This window comes from Aythya marila (genome assembly GCF_965140915.1).
Source record: "Aythya marila genome assembly, chromosome: 6".
NCBI classification, from domain to species: domain Eukaryota; kingdom Metazoa; phylum Chordata; class Aves; order Anseriformes; family Anatidae; genus Aythya; species Aythya marila.
In genome coordinates, this window is record NC_139047.1 from 5,025,527 (window position 1) to 5,046,283 (window position 20,757).

General features: G+C 34.3%; 1 protein-coding gene across 4 annotated transcripts in view; it reads left to right on the plus strand.

The window, feature by feature from the left end:
• TFPI (tissue factor pathway inhibitor) overlaps positions 1-20,038 on the plus strand; it is a 43,175-nt gene extending 23,137 nt beyond the window's left edge. For 2 of the 4 annotated variants that reach the window (XM_082763988.1, XM_082763990.1), the window contains 6 exons: positions 4,344-4,382; positions 7,616-7,792; positions 9,407-9,502; positions 9,915-10,007; positions 16,741-16,923; positions 17,289-20,038. In XM_082763988.1, coding sequence (XP_082620114.1) covers positions 4,344-4,382; positions 7,616-7,792; positions 9,407-9,502; positions 9,915-10,007; positions 16,741-16,923; positions 17,289-17,401 — 701 coding nt within the window. In that variant the 3' untranslated portion in view covers positions 17,402-20,038. Of the gene's footprint in view, positions 1-4,343; positions 4,383-7,615; positions 7,793-9,406; positions 9,503-9,914; positions 10,008-10,685; positions 14,017-16,740; positions 17,161-17,288 lie in introns of those variants that run through there. The other 2 variants (XR_014317844.1, XM_082763989.1) reach the window with 2 other exon arrangements.
• The last annotated feature ends 719 nt before the right edge of the window (positions 20,039-20,757 follow it).

Genomic DNA, 20,757 nt, shown 5'->3' on the forward strand with positions numbered 1-20,757 from the left:
CTGATAAGATCTGATAAGCCTTGGAGACCAGATGTACTCCAGTGAAGAAGGAGCAAGTATCAATTGTAGTCTCACTGTCCTCAGGAGTAATATACGGGTAAATGTAAATTATATTAAAATAAGATTTATATTGAAATCACATATCACTGAGGAATAACGTTTTGGGTTAATAATTCCTTTGTTACTAAGTAACATCATCTAGAATTTTAAGTCAAAAAAATAGATGGCATAAAGAAAAACATCTTTCTGAATACAAACATCTTGCAATAAATGAAAGCATACATAAATTGAATGAAATTCTGTCCTTCCACTTGGGCCTGAATTGAGTCATAACCCAGCTCTTGCTGAACTGGTTGAGAAGGCAAAGAAGCTTCACATCATTGATTTGATTTCTTTCCATGTTGAAGTCACAGATATTGCTAGAACTGCAGATTAGTATTCATATCTAGCTCTAAAATGACATTTGCTTCTTTTTTACCTTTAATGTTTTGTTCTTACTTTTCTGCAAATTGTTCTGTCAAAATTGCTAGCTGTTCATTCTGTTGAGAACCCTGCAATATTTAAGGAGATCAAATAGTCCTGTGCTGGTTAGAGCACAGCTCACAGTCAGTAAGAAATTTCCATTTTCTTGTATTGTAAATGCTAGTTCTGTTGTCTCTGTATTTGGGTCATTTTCTTCAACTAGAATATGCCGGTTTTAGTGCTTGGTAGTAAAGGAAACTTAGAGGGCAGGAGCTGATCTTGTTTCAAAAGTAGGCTGAAGACTGACACCCCCCAAACTGGGTGTAAGAATTGTGTGATGATATTTTGATGAGCACTAAAGAAGAATTAATTTAATTTTAAGGAATCATAAAATCATTAAGGTTGGAAAAGACCTTCAAGACCATCTGGTCTAGCCATCACCCTACTACCAATGTCACCCACTAAACCATGTCCCTAAGCACCAGGTCCAACCTTAAAGAGTTAAACATTATTCCAATTCTGGCTTTAATATTTTGCATAGTTATTCCCTGTTTCCTTGTCAGTGGTCTTTCTACACTTGCATCCTTCCTTTTGTCATATGGCTTCTACAAGTCATAAGTTTATATCAAGGATTTAGCTGATTTTATTTTATTTTTTTCCTCTACACAATCATCTCAAAAAAATATTTCTGTATTTATTGAACTTTCGTAACAGAAATTAATAAAACTTGCAATTGAATTTCACAGATAATACATATACATAAGTTTAAAAAAGTCAGCAAGGTCATTCTAAGAGGAAAGACCTTCCTTACAATGCATTTTCCTCACTTCTACAGCTGTACTCCATGTTTTGTTTAGAAAATTGTGATTAATCAGTTTCTAGCTACAGCTCCACAAAGTTAACAATACAGTCTTTCAAGATAAAAAATGATAAGCTCTTTTCTTGATTAGCATTCATAGTCAAAAACTGTTTGGGATGTGAAGATAGCTCTTCTTTTTCTGTCACCAGTCTGGCTTTTGGCACTCCACATCTGGTATCTTGTTTTGGTTTTCAGCTGGACCTACAGCATTTCTGCAATTTTCAGAGCAGGATTGTTTGCAGGACTGCAGCTGCCAGTATCTCATCCAAAACATCTGTTATCCTTGTGATTTGGAGTGTTTGTCCTAAATTCCAATTTAAAGGCTAAGACAAAGGGCTAAACTGAAGAAGGCAAGGTTCATTGGTGCAGAGTTTGGGTTGAAGAGTGTATAAAAGCCATGATCAGGTGCCACGAGTGAAGTTCTACAGAATTATTTCTTCAATCTAATGTTGGTATTTTGATTAATAGTGTTATTTTGACTCTGACACGTATGTTGGATCAATACCTGAAACAGATCTTCTGAACTAAATCCTATGCTAGCATGTAATTGGCTTAATCCTGTAGAATGAAATGGGAATATCATTTAAAATGAGAGCTGGCACAGTGTCTATCTACATGTTGGTACTCAGCCTGGGTTCCAGTATTTGGTATATGCTTAATAATAATCCAAGAATTTGCAAATGTAGAGTCTGCAGTGAGGAACTGGAGCAATAGAGGCTCTGTATTCTCTGAATGAGTAAGTGCAGATAAAATGGTTTGGCGTCACACACAGTACACTGTCAAACATTAAATTCTTTTTTTTTTTTTTTTTATAAAAAAAAAAAAAAGTAGTAGCTTCTATTTGTTAAGCCTGGCTCTGTGCAGTCTCATATTATATTATGTTCATCTTAGTTAATGTTTCTGTTATTTATTACTGCAGAAAGATAACTAATTTAGTAGCAGAGTAGAAATCAGACTAAAATGACTGTTAAATTCTTAAAAATAAAGAAAAATCTAAGAGCTATTCAGAGAATTTTCACTGTGAAGAATGTGAAGGTAAAGATTGTTAAAAATAAGCTAAAGAGAAGTTTTGAGATGTACAAAATCAAAAGAAATAATGTGAATAGCCAAAATGTCTCATTTTTCAGCATTAAGCACAACTAATTAAGCTAACACTACTGAACTGCAGGGCTCCTTAAACTGGAATAATATATATTTTTTTAATGGATGAATAAACCATCAAAGATGGAAACTGATGATTCACAGAGCTGGTTAGAGTCAGCACAAGAAGGTTTGGAGAGTCCAACTACAAGCTGGCTACTTCAAGCTTCTCTAAGACAATGTTTTGATTCAAGATGCCTAGTTCTGATTCACGTCTCCTAGAAATCAAGTGCATTTTTTGTTTCTTGTGCTTGAAGGTCACCACTTCAGAGAGTGAATAGGAGTAAAATTGCAGATGGCAACACAAGCACAAAGGTCCTAATTTTCAATGCAATGAATGTTTATCCTGGAAAGACTATTTAAGCTTTCTAGTATGGAGAACATACCTGTTGGTAAAAGGTTCTGGACATGACAGCAATTTTTAGGTCAGTTATGTAAAGAGTAGATCTACTCAGAATTATAGTATGTTTACAAAGAAGAAATTAAGTCAGCTGTGGATTTGGCTTTTTGAGCAAAACCAGAAGCAAAGAGACAATGTTGACATGGTGGTAAGATTAAAATACTTTAGGCCTGTATAAACTCACAATAAATTCTTCCTGTTTTGTGCCAGAAGGGTAGAGATCACATCAAAGTCTGATTGCTGATTTTGGCCTGAAGGAGACAGATGAGTGGAATTAGTAAAATAGCGGAGACAGATGAGTGGAATTAGTAAAATAGCCCAAAACAATTGTCCTGAAAATAATGTTGTTGGTTTTTTTTTGTTTTGTTTTGTTTTAAATCAGGTCATAGGTTTAATGCTAAAGGCATAGCCTCCTACTAACAGGAAACACTGGAAATATGTTCAAATAAATGATTTGTCACTCTCAAGTGCATGTTATATCTTTGAATAATATTTTTTTAAGAATGCCAGTTGAATTATCCCAGAGACAAAAGGAAAATGTAGCACAATAGAATTTTTACCCAGTATATGTGCTTTGAAAATACAACACAAGCAACATTTTCAGAAGAAATAGAAAAAAGTCTAGAATAACAAACTGGTAAGATTGTGGCACACAGTGTGGCAGTACAACTGACATTAAAACCATATTAGCTATCAGCACCTCTTAAAATAGGACTCAAGGAAGGTATAACAGTATGTAAATGACAGTTGCAAACACTTGCTCTCAAATGCAAGTGAAGGATGAATTGTTAAAACTAGTTTCAATTTTAGTCTGTGAAAAGATTGTTATAGCTAGTGTATGTGGCAGGGGAAACCTTATAGAAAATTACAAATAGCAGAAAGGGTAAGGATGCAGATGGCTAAATTATCTTATGTTACTGCTTAAATAACAAGGAAGGGCACAGCAGCAACTCCACTTTTTCCAGCAGGAATTGTTTTCTACCTGGTGCTTTAATATTGCAAACATCATAAGGAACGCTTTACTCTGACACTTTGTGGCATAACAAAGGGAACTGAACAGCATAAGAGAGGTTTTTGTTGTTAACTAGATCTGCTCCAAAGCTATATTAGCACTATGAGTAGCTGAAGTACTTGGGTTAAATTAACCTAGCCTCTTTTGGGGAGTAAGATTACATAACGCAGGATTCTGGCTCCAGCAACATAAAGAGGAATTTCCCTGTTCAATTCAATATGGGCATAATTTAATCCCAGCATTTTCCATATCCTCTTCTTTCAAATATAGCAGGTCTTCTCATACAAAGGAAATACCTCAGTCCTTCAGACCATGATTTTGTGCTACTTCTTTAATAAAGAGAAGAAAGGAGGGGAAGAGATGTTGTGTCCTTCCTCCTCAGTGCTCATAGTCATGTGAAGCAGTCTGGTACTACAGGTGAAACTTAATGTCTCTACTTTTAATTATTTTTCTTTTTATTTATATTGTAGAATTCTCTCTGAAGATGATGCTAGCAAAAATGAAGCAAGGTAACTGTTCACATACTAATCTTATACTCTTATACAATAAGGTACTTAGCCTCTTTTGATAGATTCTTTATGTTTGTTCCAAGCTGCCTCCTAATAACAGCAGTGTCATACTAAAACAAGTTATTATTTCTAATCTTCTTTGTCCATATTCATCTAAGACTTCAAGGACAATTGTGGTCACTGTGGTCAGACACTTTTCCCTAAAACAAACATATTCTCTCTTTCTTCAATAATCAGAAAACTGTGATTATGCAGAGAATCAAGCAGAATGTAGTTAGCCATAAAATGGAAATTTTTAATGTGTGTTTTGAGAATAATAATCTAAATATAATATAAACACTCCCTTTACTATTAGCAAAAATAGGAAAAATCACTCTGAAACAGAGATGTTTCACATATTGCCTGTGTAAGAAATAATAGGATTAGTGTGACCTCTCTACTCAAAAAGGCAAGAGAGCAAGTTTTCCTCTGCAGAAACTACAGAATGGGCAGACTGTTTTACAGAAATTTAAATGCCCAATGCTCAGACTTCCTAAGTAATGAAAATGAAATAGCCAATGAAAAGGCTAGCCAATGAAAAATGGCCAGGTCCTACCTTAAGCACTGAGAATCACCTGCCTGGAACACTGTGGGGTCAGTTGAGGTGTAACCTGTGATCCTAACATGGATATTTAGGTCTGACACTTAGAACTTGTGAAGACTTATTGCACACCTCCTCATTCCACGTTTGAGGCTTATCTTTATTGGGCCCAATACTGGTAGCCAGAGTTCTCTGATTTCATCAGAAATCAGCTCTTCTTGCATTGCTTACCAGGATCTTGCTCCTTCTCCTTACTTCCTCTTGAGCTGGTATGCATTTAACTCCTCATAGAAATGCCAGTATTTGCGTAGACATTTTGAAATAGACTAAATCATCTCTCTCTACTGAATGGTATTCTGGAATATTTTTATGTTGAGATTAAGGTTTTCTTTTCCTTTTTTTTCTACTCTCTCTCCCGTTTTTAATGCATTGAATTTTTATGCTATGGAAATTACAAAACCTGATCTTCCATAGATGCTGCAGAAGTTTGTACTGCTTCCTTTAATGTCTTACTCTAGTTCCTGCTTTTATTGACAAAAAAAAAATAAATAGTTAACTTGTTAAATTTAGCTCATGACTATAAACACCATTACGTATTTACTACTGTTCCCAGTAATGTATTCTTGAATATTAATCTGTGGAGAAAGACATGTCATTTAGAAGTGTAATACTAGTTTGTATGGTTAAGATTATACTGCTGTATTGTCTTCATGGCCTCTCTCTGCAAAACTGGCTATAAATGTTAGTTGTGAGCTCAACTTATTTGAATTTAATTTTCTCTTTCTGCAAGAACCACTTTAATATAAGGATTTTCAAAATGAGGAGCAAATGTTTTTATTTACATACCTTTATTTTCCACCTTCCTTTCTCAGTTAATATCCAATTTATACATTTTTTTTTTTTTACTCTTTTTTTGACAATATTATGCAATATTTGGTGAAAGAATTGGTTACTAATAGATGGTTAGTAATGGTTACTAATAGATAACATATGTCCAATAGATGCTGCTCTGGAAATTGTGCCTGCTATTTGTCTACAAAATGGTCTCATTTCCATTCTCATAGAAAGCATATCATGTTTTTTTATCCATATAACCCATATTTGTTAGTCTCCATGAACTAGTTTTGTAAATCTGTGAACATCAGTAGGTGTTGCATTTGAATGATAGGTGTTAAATATCTGAACTGTAGAATACACATACTTACTGGCAGAAAATATCAGTTTTAATGAAGGATCAAAATTAAGCTATCCAGAAGCACTTCAAATAGTCAATTTCTTTAATTTATGCCAGAACATTGTAATGGTTGAATTTTCCTTGGTCTCTGAAAATGACATTTTTCTATTAATGAAGCTTTATAAAAAGCGAAATTCAAGATATTGACTATTATTTCTTGGGAAAACTCAGTTTATGAGCTATTATAATGCTTGATATGAGTATTTGATTTGTCTCAAACTTAGTTATGTTGTTTGAGCAATACTTTTGAATAAGTATATAGTTAAAAATAGAGGTTATAGGACAAACTTCTTTACTACTCCATAATCTACTCCAAATGCATTAGGGACTTCAAACTAATTGTTCTGTAGTGATTTTTATTAAAATGCACACTGTTTTAGTCTTACCTTTCTCTTAACTTTCACATATAAGGCCTGCCTCATGTGTCATATCTGACACAATTGTTTTATATGAAGACTAAATATACTTTGCTAGTCAGCTCAGTAAAGTATCATATTTCAAATTATGTACTAGCAAGAATTTGAGAATACATCCAGATATATTTTATTATTTTTGTCATTATTTTCTTTTTTTTTTTTCCTCCTTAATTATAAATTTAAAATGAGTACAGTGAAAAACAACATTTGAGGATCACTGTACAAAGATGTGTTTTTCTTCACTGCCAGAAGCTGTGATATCATGCCTGGTTATTCAGTCAAATCATGTAGTATTCATTTATTAAAATTTTCTTCTTTGATATTGTAATTTCAGAGCATGAACTAGGAACAACTGAGACTGAAAAGAGGTAGTCAGAATAATTGTTCTGCCTTCTAGTTTCCTGTATCATTTTATAGTAGTAGACTGTCCCAGACAAAATGCATTGTTAGATTTCTGATAGAAAAAATAGAAATAGATTAATAAACAAACAAACAAACAACTATTTCCTTTTTTCCTTCTATTTTAACAATGTCTTCTGAGTCATTCACACCAACATTGGCTAAAACTACATAAATGGGAAGAGTGTATACTTAAGTTCAAATGATCCAGCTGTGATTTATTTTATTTTATTTTATTTTTTAATTCAGAATTAAAAGTAATATTCATCTTAAAGCTTCAGTGTAGAAAGACAGCTAAAGGAGTTATCAGTACGCATTCTCCAAGGTACAATTGAATGGTTATTTGACAAAAAGAAGAAAAAAAGAAAAAGCAATAACCATGTCCTATAATGCTCTAGCTCAGTATTGCAGTGTTATATATATAGAACAAAAGCAGTACACTAAAGCAGCAGTTATTTTACAATTGGTCTTTAGTCTAAAGATGCAGGTTTCTTATATCAACTTTTTCTAGTTCTATTGTTGTCTTACAGTGTGTTTTGCCTTTTTTTTTTTTTTTTTTTTTTTTCCTTCCCTCACCCTGTTCATCATTTACCGTTGTTTGTAGAAAAGCCTGACTTCTGTTTTCATGAGAAAGACCCTGGAACCTGCAGAGGTTATTTTTCCAGATATTTCTATAACAAAGAGACAAAACTATGTGAAATATTCAAGTATGGTGGGTGCCTAGGAAACCAGAACAACTTTAAGAGTTTGGAAGAATGCCAGACTACCTGCCAAGGCAACTGTAAGTTGTTGTCCTTGTTATTCTTAGCTTTATTCTTGTATAAACAACATTGTGTTTTGAAGGTATTTGGCATAGGAAAAAAGGCAATGTAGGAGACTCCAAAGCAGCAATAATTTATACCTGAGATTAACACAATTATATATTCTTAAAAATACATACAAAAATAAGAAATATAAAGTAACAAAGAAAAATATTTTAAAAGTGGTACGTGCTGTTAATTTTAATGAATATTGCAGGACTCCTGCTGTTTTATTTTTCCCTGTCAAATACCTACATGCATTTTAATTCCATAAACCCCTGCAAAAATATATGGTAAACTTCTTGAACCTATTGTATAAAAGAAACATGATATTATCTTATTTTTTTAATTGCATATTCTTTAATATATCTAAGTTGAAACAAATAATGAGTGATATATAATTTGAAACAGAACATTGAAAGTAATGGAGACAGATGCAGTAGTTGAAGTGACATCAATTTTAAGTGAAGAAGCGACTTGGTCCAAAATGGTCTCCTTGGTCTCCTGATTGTACCTTGATATTAGAGCACTGCATTTCTCCATTAAACTTGCTGTTAGAAAACAGATTTTATAAGCCCATTTCCTTGGGCAGAAATCTGGGGAAATATCTTTTTGAAATATATTGTGAAAATATTAAAGAAGGCAGAGACTTAACAGTAGCAGAGATTATAAAGACAGGGAATGAAGAAATGGACCTATTCAGGTTGCAGCCACATTACTAAGTCACCTTTTTCATTATTTTTCTTTTTAAATCTAAGATATGTTAGCTGTTTGGCCTTGTAATGTCATAAAAAGTTTATATATCTTAAGCCATATGTCTGAATCTATTCCTTTCAAAACATGTCTTGTAAAGAAAAGAGGGATTTCTGCTTTTACTGTTTCCTTACTCTGGGTTGCTACCTTCTCACCAAAGAATCATGCAAAACTGGTCCTTCATCTGAATGATTTAGCCCTGCAGTTTAGGCTATGAACAGCCACTTAGACTAACCATAGATCTTTCTTCCACTTCCTTGTCTTCCTAGTTCCTATGATTTTTTCTACATCAGAATACAGTAACCTTCCTAACTCTCCCTAGCTCCTCAGAGCACTTAATTATATTCATAGTATAAATTTCTGGAACCCCCCCCCCCCTTCTTTTTTTTTTTTTTTTTAATCTAGTGGGTCTGTTTCCAGGACAGTTTCAAGTGTCTTTTCAGTAAGAGGAGCCTGAGCTCATTCATATTTAGAACAGGAAAGACCCAATAAGTTTCCTTTTTTTTTTTTTTTCAAAGGATTTTCAAGGATTTTCAAAAAATACGCATATAGAGCCAAATGCTTTTCCCGTACCTTTTGCTGAAGCATTCCTTCCTGGGCTCTGATTCCATTTTTATCTTCTGGACTAAAAGTTGCAAAATGCTTTTTAAAAATTATTTTATCTTTTTTTTTTTTTTTTTTTAATTTCAATCTGAAATAACACCTAATTGTAAATTTGTGTGAATATCAAAGAAGGGAGACACAGTTTCAATAGACAGAAGTTTTTACCTTAGTGGTACTGAAACTTTGATACCAATTATGTTGTGTTTTTCCTCATTGTTTTCCATTCATTTTTCTTTTAGCAAATTTATTGCCAAATGCTCCAACTGAAGATTATCCTAACACTATGAACAGTAGCTCCCCAGAGGAAGAGCACAACCAGTTTCCCAGGATACTTGGTAAGAATTTGCTTTTGTTGTTTATAATTTTCCTTTTTCTGATGAAGCAGTCACTGTGAGGCTTGTCCACTTCTTTTGGCTTGTCCATATAGTTTATTTGAGAATAGATATGTCAGTTGAAATATGTAAGTCTAATGAGCTGGTAACATGCAAACTAGCTTCATAGCCATTTTTTGTCAGTAATAATAAGTATTTTGAAAAGGGGTTATTATTGCAAAGGTTAGAATGTTTGCTAGCAATATAATAACAACCTTACCAGACCATATTTGATTTAAGTATTATATAAATAAAACTGAAGGAGAAACTTAAAACTTAAACTTAAATGGGTACCAATCATAGTTTACTTTCAGAACTTTCTTGTGTCTAGATAGCTTATCATTTATTGTTTCACCACTTTTATTTTTTCTTTTAGTAAATTTATTGCCAACTGCTCCAAATGAGAAGTCCAGTATTGTGAACAGTAGTTACACAGAGAAAGAGCACAAGCAATTTCCTAGGTTTTTTGGTAAGAACTTGTTTTTGCATTTCCTAGTTCTCAGTCTTTTATGTGCACCCTGGATTTACTGAGAGAAAATGGGTGGAAATGGAATATCTGAGACTAAAGAATGGGTTCCCATCTATGTCAATAGTTTCAATAAGCAGAGAAAGTCAAAACAAAAAAATATATTCTACTTACAGATCTTATAGAGATATCAGAAAGTGGAATACTGATTATACTTTGTCCTCTTATGAAGGTGTGTTCTTGTGAAGGTCTGATAAAAACAAACCTTTAAATACCAAAATCAAAAGCAGTGTTGCAGAGTTGTTTTAGTCAAAATAAATCCTTTTCCAGGGCACTGTCAGAGCAGTTAAAGATTCTTTTACCCATTAAGAAAGAATTATATTTGGATTTTGAATTATGGCGCAATATATTTATCATGATACATTTTTATCATTGTTAAGATCATATTAAACTTAGTTTATGGTTTGATTATAATCAAGGTAAGTGTGAATGAATTTCATGTCTACTTAAAGGGATTTTTGCGCTAATAAGTGGTATAATGCAGATAAGAATCTGGAGGCCCTCTACTGTGGAGGTTTTGACAATTTCTGCAGCAGGGGACTGTCCACTATAGATTGCTGGTACTTGCTCACACTGTAAAGGGTGATTGAATTTGAGGCATATCATTTTTATGATCCACAGTTATGCAAGAGGAAACAAGAAACAGTTGGGAAAAGACTGAGCATTCTTACCAAGTATTTCTATTTGTTTTATTTTTGCATTTACACTTATTTGTACTTTTGGAGATAATGTGATAGTTTACAGATTCATCAATGTTTTTGTGTTTCATATGGTCTGTAAGGTAATGGGTATGTAGGATAACATTCCGGTGCTCTTTGCTTAGAGTTGTGTCTAATAAAGCTTGATTGTATGTTGTATTCTATTTATTTTGCTTGTACTATGATCACATGTACTGTTGGCTTGAGGTAAATTTCTGAGATAGCTGGATTTTTTACCACATACAAAACATTAAAATGACTGAATAAAAACCAGTAAGCTTCTTGGTAGCTTATTGTACTGAAAAGTAGTTACATGACAAAAAGCCTGGTTGTCAATCTAGGGACATGAGTGCATATGTTCCCTGAGGTTTCTACTCGCAATATGATCTCCCATATTCCCAAAACAACTAGCCTATGCAAGCAAAGAGGCGTTATTCCATGTGTTTTCTTAGAGGAAACTCAAAAAAAAAATGAAGTGTTGTATCAACAATAGTGAATTTTGTGGTAGAGCAGATTTCAGGAAAGAGATGAGGGTAAGAGGAAGGACAGAAAACTGGAAGGTTGGTGGAAAAAAGGCTGAAGTAACAAGGGAAGGTAGATTCAGTGTAAATGGGTGAGTCAGGTAAGAAACATGACCTTGGAAGGACTGATGAGTTTCAGTGGAAAGTCTGAAGACCTCACAGTTCTTTCTCTACAATATAACCTTTGTCTGTCTTACGCTAGCCTGCCTCATGCAGATGTCTGCTGCCATTCTGTTTATCTGCCCGTACCTTTCAGGCTGCTGGGATAGGCTAAAATCCTGTGTTTTGTGCAATCCTACTTCATGGCAATGAAATGGTAGGACCAAAACAGACCACTAATTTCTCCACATGGCATAGCTTCCACTCCTGCTGTTACTAGAGGCAAGAGTATTAACTGAAGTTGCAAGGTGGAGTTATTTCACACAAATGTGCAAAGTGACTCTCATCACTCTCTGGGAGGGAGGAAAAATCTAGCTAAGCACATGCAATGTCAGAATGGACTGCTTGGGATGGAATGGCTGATTCTCATCTTCTGAAGCACAGGTGAAATAGCTTATCTGCTATTGTAACATGTGTTTTGTATATTGGCCTGGCTATGTAGCTTCTTTTCTTTTTTTTTTTTTCTTTTTTTTTTTTTTTTCAAATACATGACCAATATTAAAAAATAATAAAATTCCAAGGAGTTGTCCCTTATAGAATAACTTACCTTGTATAAGTTTGCCATGATACCAGATTAGTAGATTTCCAACAAAGTTCTTGATCTTAAGAAGATTAAAGTCTTCCATGACCAAGAGAAACTAACTTTATCTGCATATAAACACAAGACCTCTAGTGTTCTCTGTCAGCAAAGAACTTGCTGCAGAGAGCCAATATTGTTCTGGTCTTATTCTGCTATAAGGTTTAAAACAATTTCTGGGGAAGTGAAAGTGAAGCGAGGAATCAAGCCTTTCATTTTTAGATTAAATGAAGTGATCTACGGTACGAAATTGCAAGTGCTATATTCTACATTCAACTTGTGAAATCTAAGTGGGATGCAAGATCAAAAGTCGGTTTTCCACTCAGCGAGTTTGGAATGGCACACAGAAGCAGCTCCTGTTATTATTTCTTAGAGTCAGGGCCATATCTTTTGCAGATATAAACTGACACAACTATATTTGCTATAATGGATCTGAACCAATTTATACCTATAGAGTAGTGTCAAGTGCAGATGACTCATTATTTTTGTAATAGCCTGTCTACTTGAGAATTCTTTTATTATCTCTCTGCTGTAACCAGAATGAGAAACTGAAGTCTGCATAATAATGTGGCAGTAAACCTGAAGTTTCATGAATGTCAAACACCTGTGTTTAGCAGAAAAGAATGTAAGCATTGTATGCGTCACTCATTAAGATAATTTTAAACTTCTTTTGTATTAAGATTATCAGTTCATTGTCACACATTTGAACCCCAGCTAAGCCTGAGGGAAAACGGTTTTTGTTTCAAAGCATGTTTGAGATTCATTTTGATAAATGAATCCATGTCTGAATGTGCGTGTTTCAGAGATTCCAAAGTACGACCATATCATCTGTTTCCATCAGAGAGGGGTTGTCTGGGATTTGAGGAACAACTGTATTTAAAGAATTAAATCTTAAACCATGAACTTTAAAAGATCTCTAGGTAGCAGTGAAGGATAAGATACACTAGTCTTTTTATAGGGAAGAACAATAGCCTTTTTTTTATTTATTGCCTTTTCATGGAATTAGTTTACCTAATTTTTCAGAGACAAAATATCAAATATTGTGGTTTTGGATCTCATTCTCTGACCAAAACAAAATCAGTCCGAACATCTGCATCATCAACAGAAGAAGAGACAAATGCATCTACAGTGTTTTGCTATAATAAAATGTGAAGCCTGTTTGAAAAGCTCCTGTAGAGATAGTGGTGAGAGTTCCAGCTTCCAAACTCCACTTGAGATAGGTTCCAAGTTATTATCCTGATGGAGTTGTCATGTTTCTGAGGAACACTTCTTATTTCATTGTATCAGCAGTTTCCAAAAGAAAGCTTTACACTTGGAGAATGTTTCACTAATTCAACTTGGAAGCTATTGTTTGTCATTTGCCTATACAAATTGTAAATTCTTTTTTGCCGTGCCCATTTATGACCTGACTTGTCATGTATTTTGTCATACATGTCATGTATTTTTGGCAAATAATATGCATAGCATATCCAAGGTTATGAACTTGCTATTGGATATTTAAAATCCATTTAAACAAGTTATTTTGGATAAACAGAATAGCTTGAGCAGAGTCTTAAGGCCTGTTGCTGTCAATGTCAATACCATGTAGTTCCATGTATAATGAAATTAGAAAGTATGCCATGACACTTCTTAATTTGGGGGTTCGTATGATCTAATGGATGTTAGCATGTAATGATTTATGTAATATAACGAATAATACAACATGCAAAAAAATGGTATAGATAAAATGCAATCTAAATTGAGAACAAAGTAAAGATAAAAGCAACATTCCTGTCTGAAGTAATCTTACAGAATTGACATCTGTAATTAATTCATTGACCTGTAATGATTAGATTAGGACAAAATAATTCTGATAGAGGAATGTGTATTTTTTGGCTTTTGTTTTTGCTGTTGTTTGGCTTTGTTTTTACTGTTTTTAGTGTGTACCCCTTCATCTCTGTATAGTTCCGTGAGTTGTGGGTTTTGCTTTTTTTTTTTTTTTTTTTTTTTTAATTTTTCCCTTCATAGAAAATGCAGGAGATAAAGACATTTCAACAACTCTTAGAAAAATAAGGTTGTAAAACCAAAACATTTGAGAGAGATACTCAAGAACAGGCATAATGTCAAAACTTACTGTAATATCATGTAAGCACAACATAAGAAGCTGGGGCTGAACAGAGAAAAATTACCTGGATCTAATGCTCCCAGTGACTGGGACACACTGGGATACACTGGCTCACAGGCTTGGAAATGCCTACAGAGATGTTGGGTTGGGAATAAGACAGTACATATCTTATGCTTACAGTAACTTGAAGTTAACAAATCTTTTAGTGGTCAGTATAATAAAATAAATTCACAAGTTTTATGATTCTCAGCAGACCAGGAATAAAGTAATTTCATTTTTATTTTAATATACTGTTTTGTGGAAAAAAATGGCTGCTGTATGGCAAAATTAAGAAGGTGTTTTTTGTTTTTTTTTTTTTTCATGAGCTGTGTACTTCTGTGAGTGCAAAGAATACGCAGATATTTTGAAAATGAAGATACAACTTTTAGAAACAGTATAATACAGATTCTGAATAACTTTTGGATGCCACTCTGCTAGTTGCTTTATACATATGCAGATAGTCCTTATTCATCAGTTACCACATCACTTGCTCCTTGGCTCCAACAGCTTATAATTGTTGTGAGAAGCCATTCACTATGGAACTTTGCAGTCTCTCTAGAAAATTCATACTAGACAAGTAATTTATATCAGAAGTATATATTTAAAGTCCATTATAATTAACAACCCTGAACCATTTGCTTCTTTTGTCATTGACAAGTCTTTCTATGTTGTTCTTTTTAATTACACTAATTTTTAAGTTTAAATAGGTAATCACGTTTTTTGTTTTATTATATATATATATTTATATATATATATATTCAATGTGTATATATATATATATTATTTTTTTTTCTTCAATGATGCTGAACATTTGTTTTGAAAGCTTATTTCCTCTCCAGCTAGAATCTGGATGAAATTATTTCTAGGCTCAAAAGTTCTTGAAGCCAGTACCAAATATATTGCAAGTTTATTTAGCTACCATCTTCATTATGAATAAAGCAGTAGATTTAATATCCATTGTATAACATTTGGGGCACTTAGTCTATTGAGTAAGATTGAACCTTACTCTTAAAATAATGTCACAGATATCAAAAGAAACTAATTAGTACTCATACTATAACCTGAAATTAATTTAATCTATCTTGAAATACCAGCTCATGATTCAGTTTTTGCTTTCACAGGATACTTTTTTGAATAGTAGTATACTGTTGGTAATGTGGCTTCAAATGTATTAATAATTTAATTTTCCTTTCTTAGCTTTCCATAAATTACCTTTCTATTTCTGTCTGGGCAATTTTTCACAGTTTTTCACCACACTGGCCTATCAATTATACTTAGCAGACAAGCTTTTTTCAACAAGTGTAAGGTGTGCAAGACAAACAAAATGTAGCACATTCTTTTGAGCTATTTTCTTGTCAGCTTCTTGAATTGCCCAAGTTAATTCATAATTTCTTGGTTCCAGCAACTCATCTGCTTCCCACTTTTCTGAAAACAGGATGCCTTCAGCTCTGTTGTAACCCAAGTTATTCCCTAAAATTTTAACTGAGTCTTTCCTTTGAACCACTTTTGCCAGCTGTGTGGTCTTCTAACCTTAAGAAGGCCATCTGATAGCTTCATGTGTCCATTTATGCATTCAGATCTCAGTTACTCTGCTACTTCTTGAAGGAAAATGGCATTCCTTTGTGTTCCTCATAACTGATGATTTAATGGCTCCCATTCTTGTTTTTTCTTCCTGTACAGCAGCTATTTGTCAGTTTTAATTTTGTATATGAGTTACTCCTGGGTGATAGGTGATGGAGTTTCTCCAGGGGTGAGCATGGGTGAGCTTGAACTTGTTCCAGTTCCCAGGTACTTCATATACTTCAGCTTCATCTTCCAGCGTTTCAGTTCTCACACTCACTTTCAGCAACACTGAAGATCCAAAACATCAGGCTACTCCATGGAATGGTAAAAAGCTTACAGCAGCACTAAAACACCAGCATCGCAGTTGTTTTGTGCACTTAACTCTTCACCCTTGATCCTTTTTATTCTGCGAGTTACAAACTTTTTCTTCATAATTGCTCAGTGTTTTCCAGTATTATTATTCCAAGATTATTACTTAAGCCAAAATTTCCATATTCATGTGACAAACCTAATATTGATGTATTGAATCTTACCTGGATACTTTTATCTTGTATTTGATTTCAAAAAGTCTAGCAGTAATTAGAAAAATTAACTTCATTATCATAAATATTTACCATATTTTTAAAGCTGTCCGAGATTAATTTATTTCACACTATGTTCTACAGGTAGTTTACTTGAAACTCCCCTAAGTGAATTTGAGTGCTATCTCCTACTACAGAAACAGCAATTTTAACACTAAATTTATAGGAAACAAACCTTGCTTTCAGGATAAGTTTTTGTTGGCTTTTGGAATTCAAAGAGAGAATAACATTAGCTTGTATTTTTGGTAGTCATAACATGGTAGATGCTTATGTAAAATATCCTGGATTTTCAGAACAGAATTAAATTTGCCACTGAATTTCATATAAATTTGTAAGTTCTCAAAGCTTCAAATCTCATATAAAATATAAACATAACAGAAAACTGGTTAATGACAGTGTTGTCTCTAACCTTTTTTTTTCCATGTTATTTCTAGAACCACCTGCTATCCCTTCTTTGTGCATGACTCCTATGGATAAAGGACTTTGTAGAGCTAAAGAGACAAGATTTTTCTACAACTACTCAACTGGAAGATGTCGCCCATTTAACTATAGTGGTTGTGGTGGGAATGAAAATAATTTCACCTCCAGAAAGTCGTGTTTGAGGATCTGCAAGAAAGGTATGGGAAATGATACTGCCACAGAGAATCACAAGAGGTAAATATTATGCACTCTATGGGCTGAAACATTCTTGCAACTTTTGGTAGTAAGTATTGGCCTGATAAAATGTAATAGCTGAAAGTCTTAGCAAAGTGCAACTGGTAATCAGAAGAGAGAGCTAGAGAGAGAAGGATGGACGCTAAAATACTGTGTACAAGAGCAGACATCTTGACCTTGGTCAGGCAAATGAAGACTAGGTAAGACAAAATGTTCTTTTTTCTCTTTTTTTCAAGAATATTTCTTGAAAACAAGATGTCTCATTTCTGATTATCTTGGATGAGTTAGTCGTACAGCATCTTAACTTACTCTTTCATTTTACCTTCAGGATTCATTAAAAATAAAGGCGGAAGAAGAGTAATAAAAATTAAGAGGAAGAAAAAGAAACTGTCAGTAAAGGCTTTGGAAGAGGAAAGCATCCCTGAAAGAATACAACTTTGATTTTATGGAAATGGGAAGTAAACTGCTCTTCACCTGTGAATGAAAGCCTCTAGTGTACCCAATTTAAATATATGTACTGTACTCATTATTTAGGTTGCATATTATTAAACTGTTTATGTTTTTGTTATGTATGCCTCCTTTACATTAATAAACATTACTTTGTACTTTGGAAAAGAGCATTTAAAATGCAGTTTGATTATATCATTGCTAGAGATGCAACAGGACAGAACAGGTTATGTGGACATAGAACTCATAACAATTAAAAAGCAGGCAAGATTCAAATTTACTTTATTTCCTCATTCTTTTCTGAAATCTATTTTGGTCCTAAAAAAGAAGAATAAGGCTTGTCGAAGAGCAATCACTTGTCAAGCATGATAATTTCAATCTTAGATTAAAAGATGAGTCTACTGATAAAAAGAGGAAATAGGCAATGGATTTTAAATGGATTTAAATTAATCAGATTTATTTTGGGATATGCAAGCTAGATGCAACTCCACTGAAATGCATAGAATTAGGCTTGTCAAATGAACGTGAGTCAGAATTAACCCACCAAAAACATAAAGAGAATGTTCAAGTTGTAAATGTGTGACACAATGTGACAGAAATTTACAAAAATATATATATATATATTTGTTGGATTCATCGATTTATCCTTGTTACTGAAGTAGATTCATGGCTTGCTATTTAATAATTTCTGGAAATATGTATTCTTGGGGGGAAAACAAAGGAACAAAACCCATTCATAGATGAAGAAATCAGTATAGTTGCTTTAGTGGTAACAGTACATTTCTTCTCTAGTTGACTTTAAGTTTGTTTATCTGGGGGGAGAGGGAGGTCTTTTGCTTCTGTTTGTTTTCAGTTTCTTGTCATTGTGGGTGGTTTTGTTTGCTTTAAGACTGACATGAAATAGTGGTTCAGTTCTTGCCCTTCTCCCAGACACCTCTCTGATCTGGGTAGATCTTTTCTAACAAGATATTTTTCTTAAAGGAAAGAAAAAAGAAAAAAGTAGTTGGTTTCTTGTAAGGTTCACAGAAATGCCCTACTGCCTATGAAACAGAAGATAGGATACATTTTTCAAAAATATCCTTCTATATTCTTTGATGCTGAAAATCTTTTTTTTAATGTATCATGTTTTCTGTTTGTGCTTAAGACTACTGAGGATACTTACACTGCTGTTTGTGAGAGGCAATGTGAAAATACATATCTGAAATAGATGTGAGGGGCTCAGACACTACAGCAAGGAACAACAACAATGACAAAATAATACATGATCTGTTGGGCTAACCTGCCTTTGCCTGAGCACTACAATTACATGTGGTTTCAGAAAGCCTCCAGGTCTTTTATATACCCAGTGAACTTTGGACTCCAGAAAAAGGCTAATTTTTACTGCTGAAAATTAAAGCATTTATGTATTCTAAATATCTGAGGGGGTAAGTAAAAGTTTTTTGTTTGTTTGTTTGTTTTAATGCTGAAATTCTTATTTCTGGTACCTAAATTCTTTCATGATTCTCTTAATTTATGATCTACTAAGTCTGATTTGAAAAATGCTCATGAATCTGAAGTATAGACCAAAAAATACTTACGTAGAGTCTCATCATATGAAATGTAGGAGCACCACAGACTTAAACTGCAATAACTATAAGAATCAGACAAGTGCATTTCTGACAGAGGAAACCTATAAACTCCATTTAGACACAGACACTGCTAAAGACTTGCAGTGTCACTTCTTCACAAAACTAATTTGGTGCAAGTGTCACTACCTACTACGTTCAATTCCAGCTTGACGCCTTCCAGTTCTAGTTCACTGTTTTTATTGACCTTACTCTCCATGTATCCTCTGTACTCCATAGGCTAGGAATCTAGTCCGTAGTTCTGAGATGCAGCACACAGTAGCAGAGCAGGAGGTTAAACACTTGGGCCAGCCAGCATTTGTCATTGCAGATAAGTGGAAAGCCTGTGGTTTAAACTGCTCCTAGGCCTTTCCACTTGCATTAGCACAGTACTGCACATTGCCTCCTAAAGCAGAAGCTGCTTAGGCACACTAGGTACAGGAGGTGGAAGCCTTACCAATGTGCTGAACACTCCATTAATGCCACAGTTACCCTGTTGCTGCATTGACTCTGGCATGTGTCTGCCTGGCTAAGAATGCAGGTAAGTTCACAAGTGTCTGCACCTTTGCTTGTATGAACTTTATGATGAAGGCAGTAAATATATCTAATCTTCCGCTCTTAGTCATTAAAATTTCCTGTGGACTGCTGGTATTACAATTTAAGTAATCACTAGATAGCGTGATGTACTTAGGAGTGGAGACAGAGCTGAATTTGGTGCGACTGCTTCTCCAGCAGCTTAGGGACTCAGTAAGGATATTGTACGTGTATGGTTTCAGATTAAAGCAAAAGAGAGAGTGCCAAGTGCTGCTGGATAAGTATCACATTTACAAGAGCCTCCTCCTGTCACTGGTCTCTGACAAAGAGGCAGGGCTATCCTAAATACCGCATTAAAATCCTCTGACAAAGATATGTGATATTTCCTAGCATGATTTTGAGGTATTTGAGCATGATTTGCATTAAACTAAAACCTCTTTTAGAGCTTTCATGTGTAAGAGAACTAAACTTGTGTTTGTTTTTTTTTGTTTTTTTTTTTTTGTTTGTTTGTTTTTTAGCAGCAGGAGTTCAATATTCAGATAACTCCACTATTTATTTGAATTTGCATTATTGGCAGCATTTCTTCTTTATAGAGAAAGTGTTTTTTCTCAATATCAAGCCCAAATAGAGATGGCTGGGCAGCACTTTTTTTCTCAGGAACTGTCTTGTGCCCAGCTTCAGTGGCTGTGACTGCAGCTGTAAATCTCACATTGTTTTTAGATGAGATGGGACTCTGAGCCTTGCGGGGGGGGGGGGGGGGGGGTAGCAGTAGGGGGAAAGGGGGTTGCCCATAGTGTCTCTTAAAGTAGCCCACCAAAAAGACTAACGATTATTAGGGTTTGGTTTTATGAGATTATAACCTAGAACGATGATTTCTTAAAGAGAATATTCTGAATGAGACAGAATCTACATATGCTCCATCCTTGGAAGTGCTCAAGGCCAGGCTGGGTGGGGCTTTAAGCAACCTGGTCTAGTGGAAGGTGTCCCTGCCCATGGCAGGGGGGTTGAGCTAGATGGTCCATTCCAACCCAAACCATTTTATGATTTAAGATATCAGTACATATAAAAGAATGGATGCATTTGTTTCTATACATATTGCCTTTTGTTTGTCCATAAATCATCCTTTCTGTCCCTGCAGAAACCTGGCTGTGTGGCTGCTTCCTAATTCTAAGTCTCCTGCTTGCTGAGCTCTCCTGCAGACTAACAGGTTCT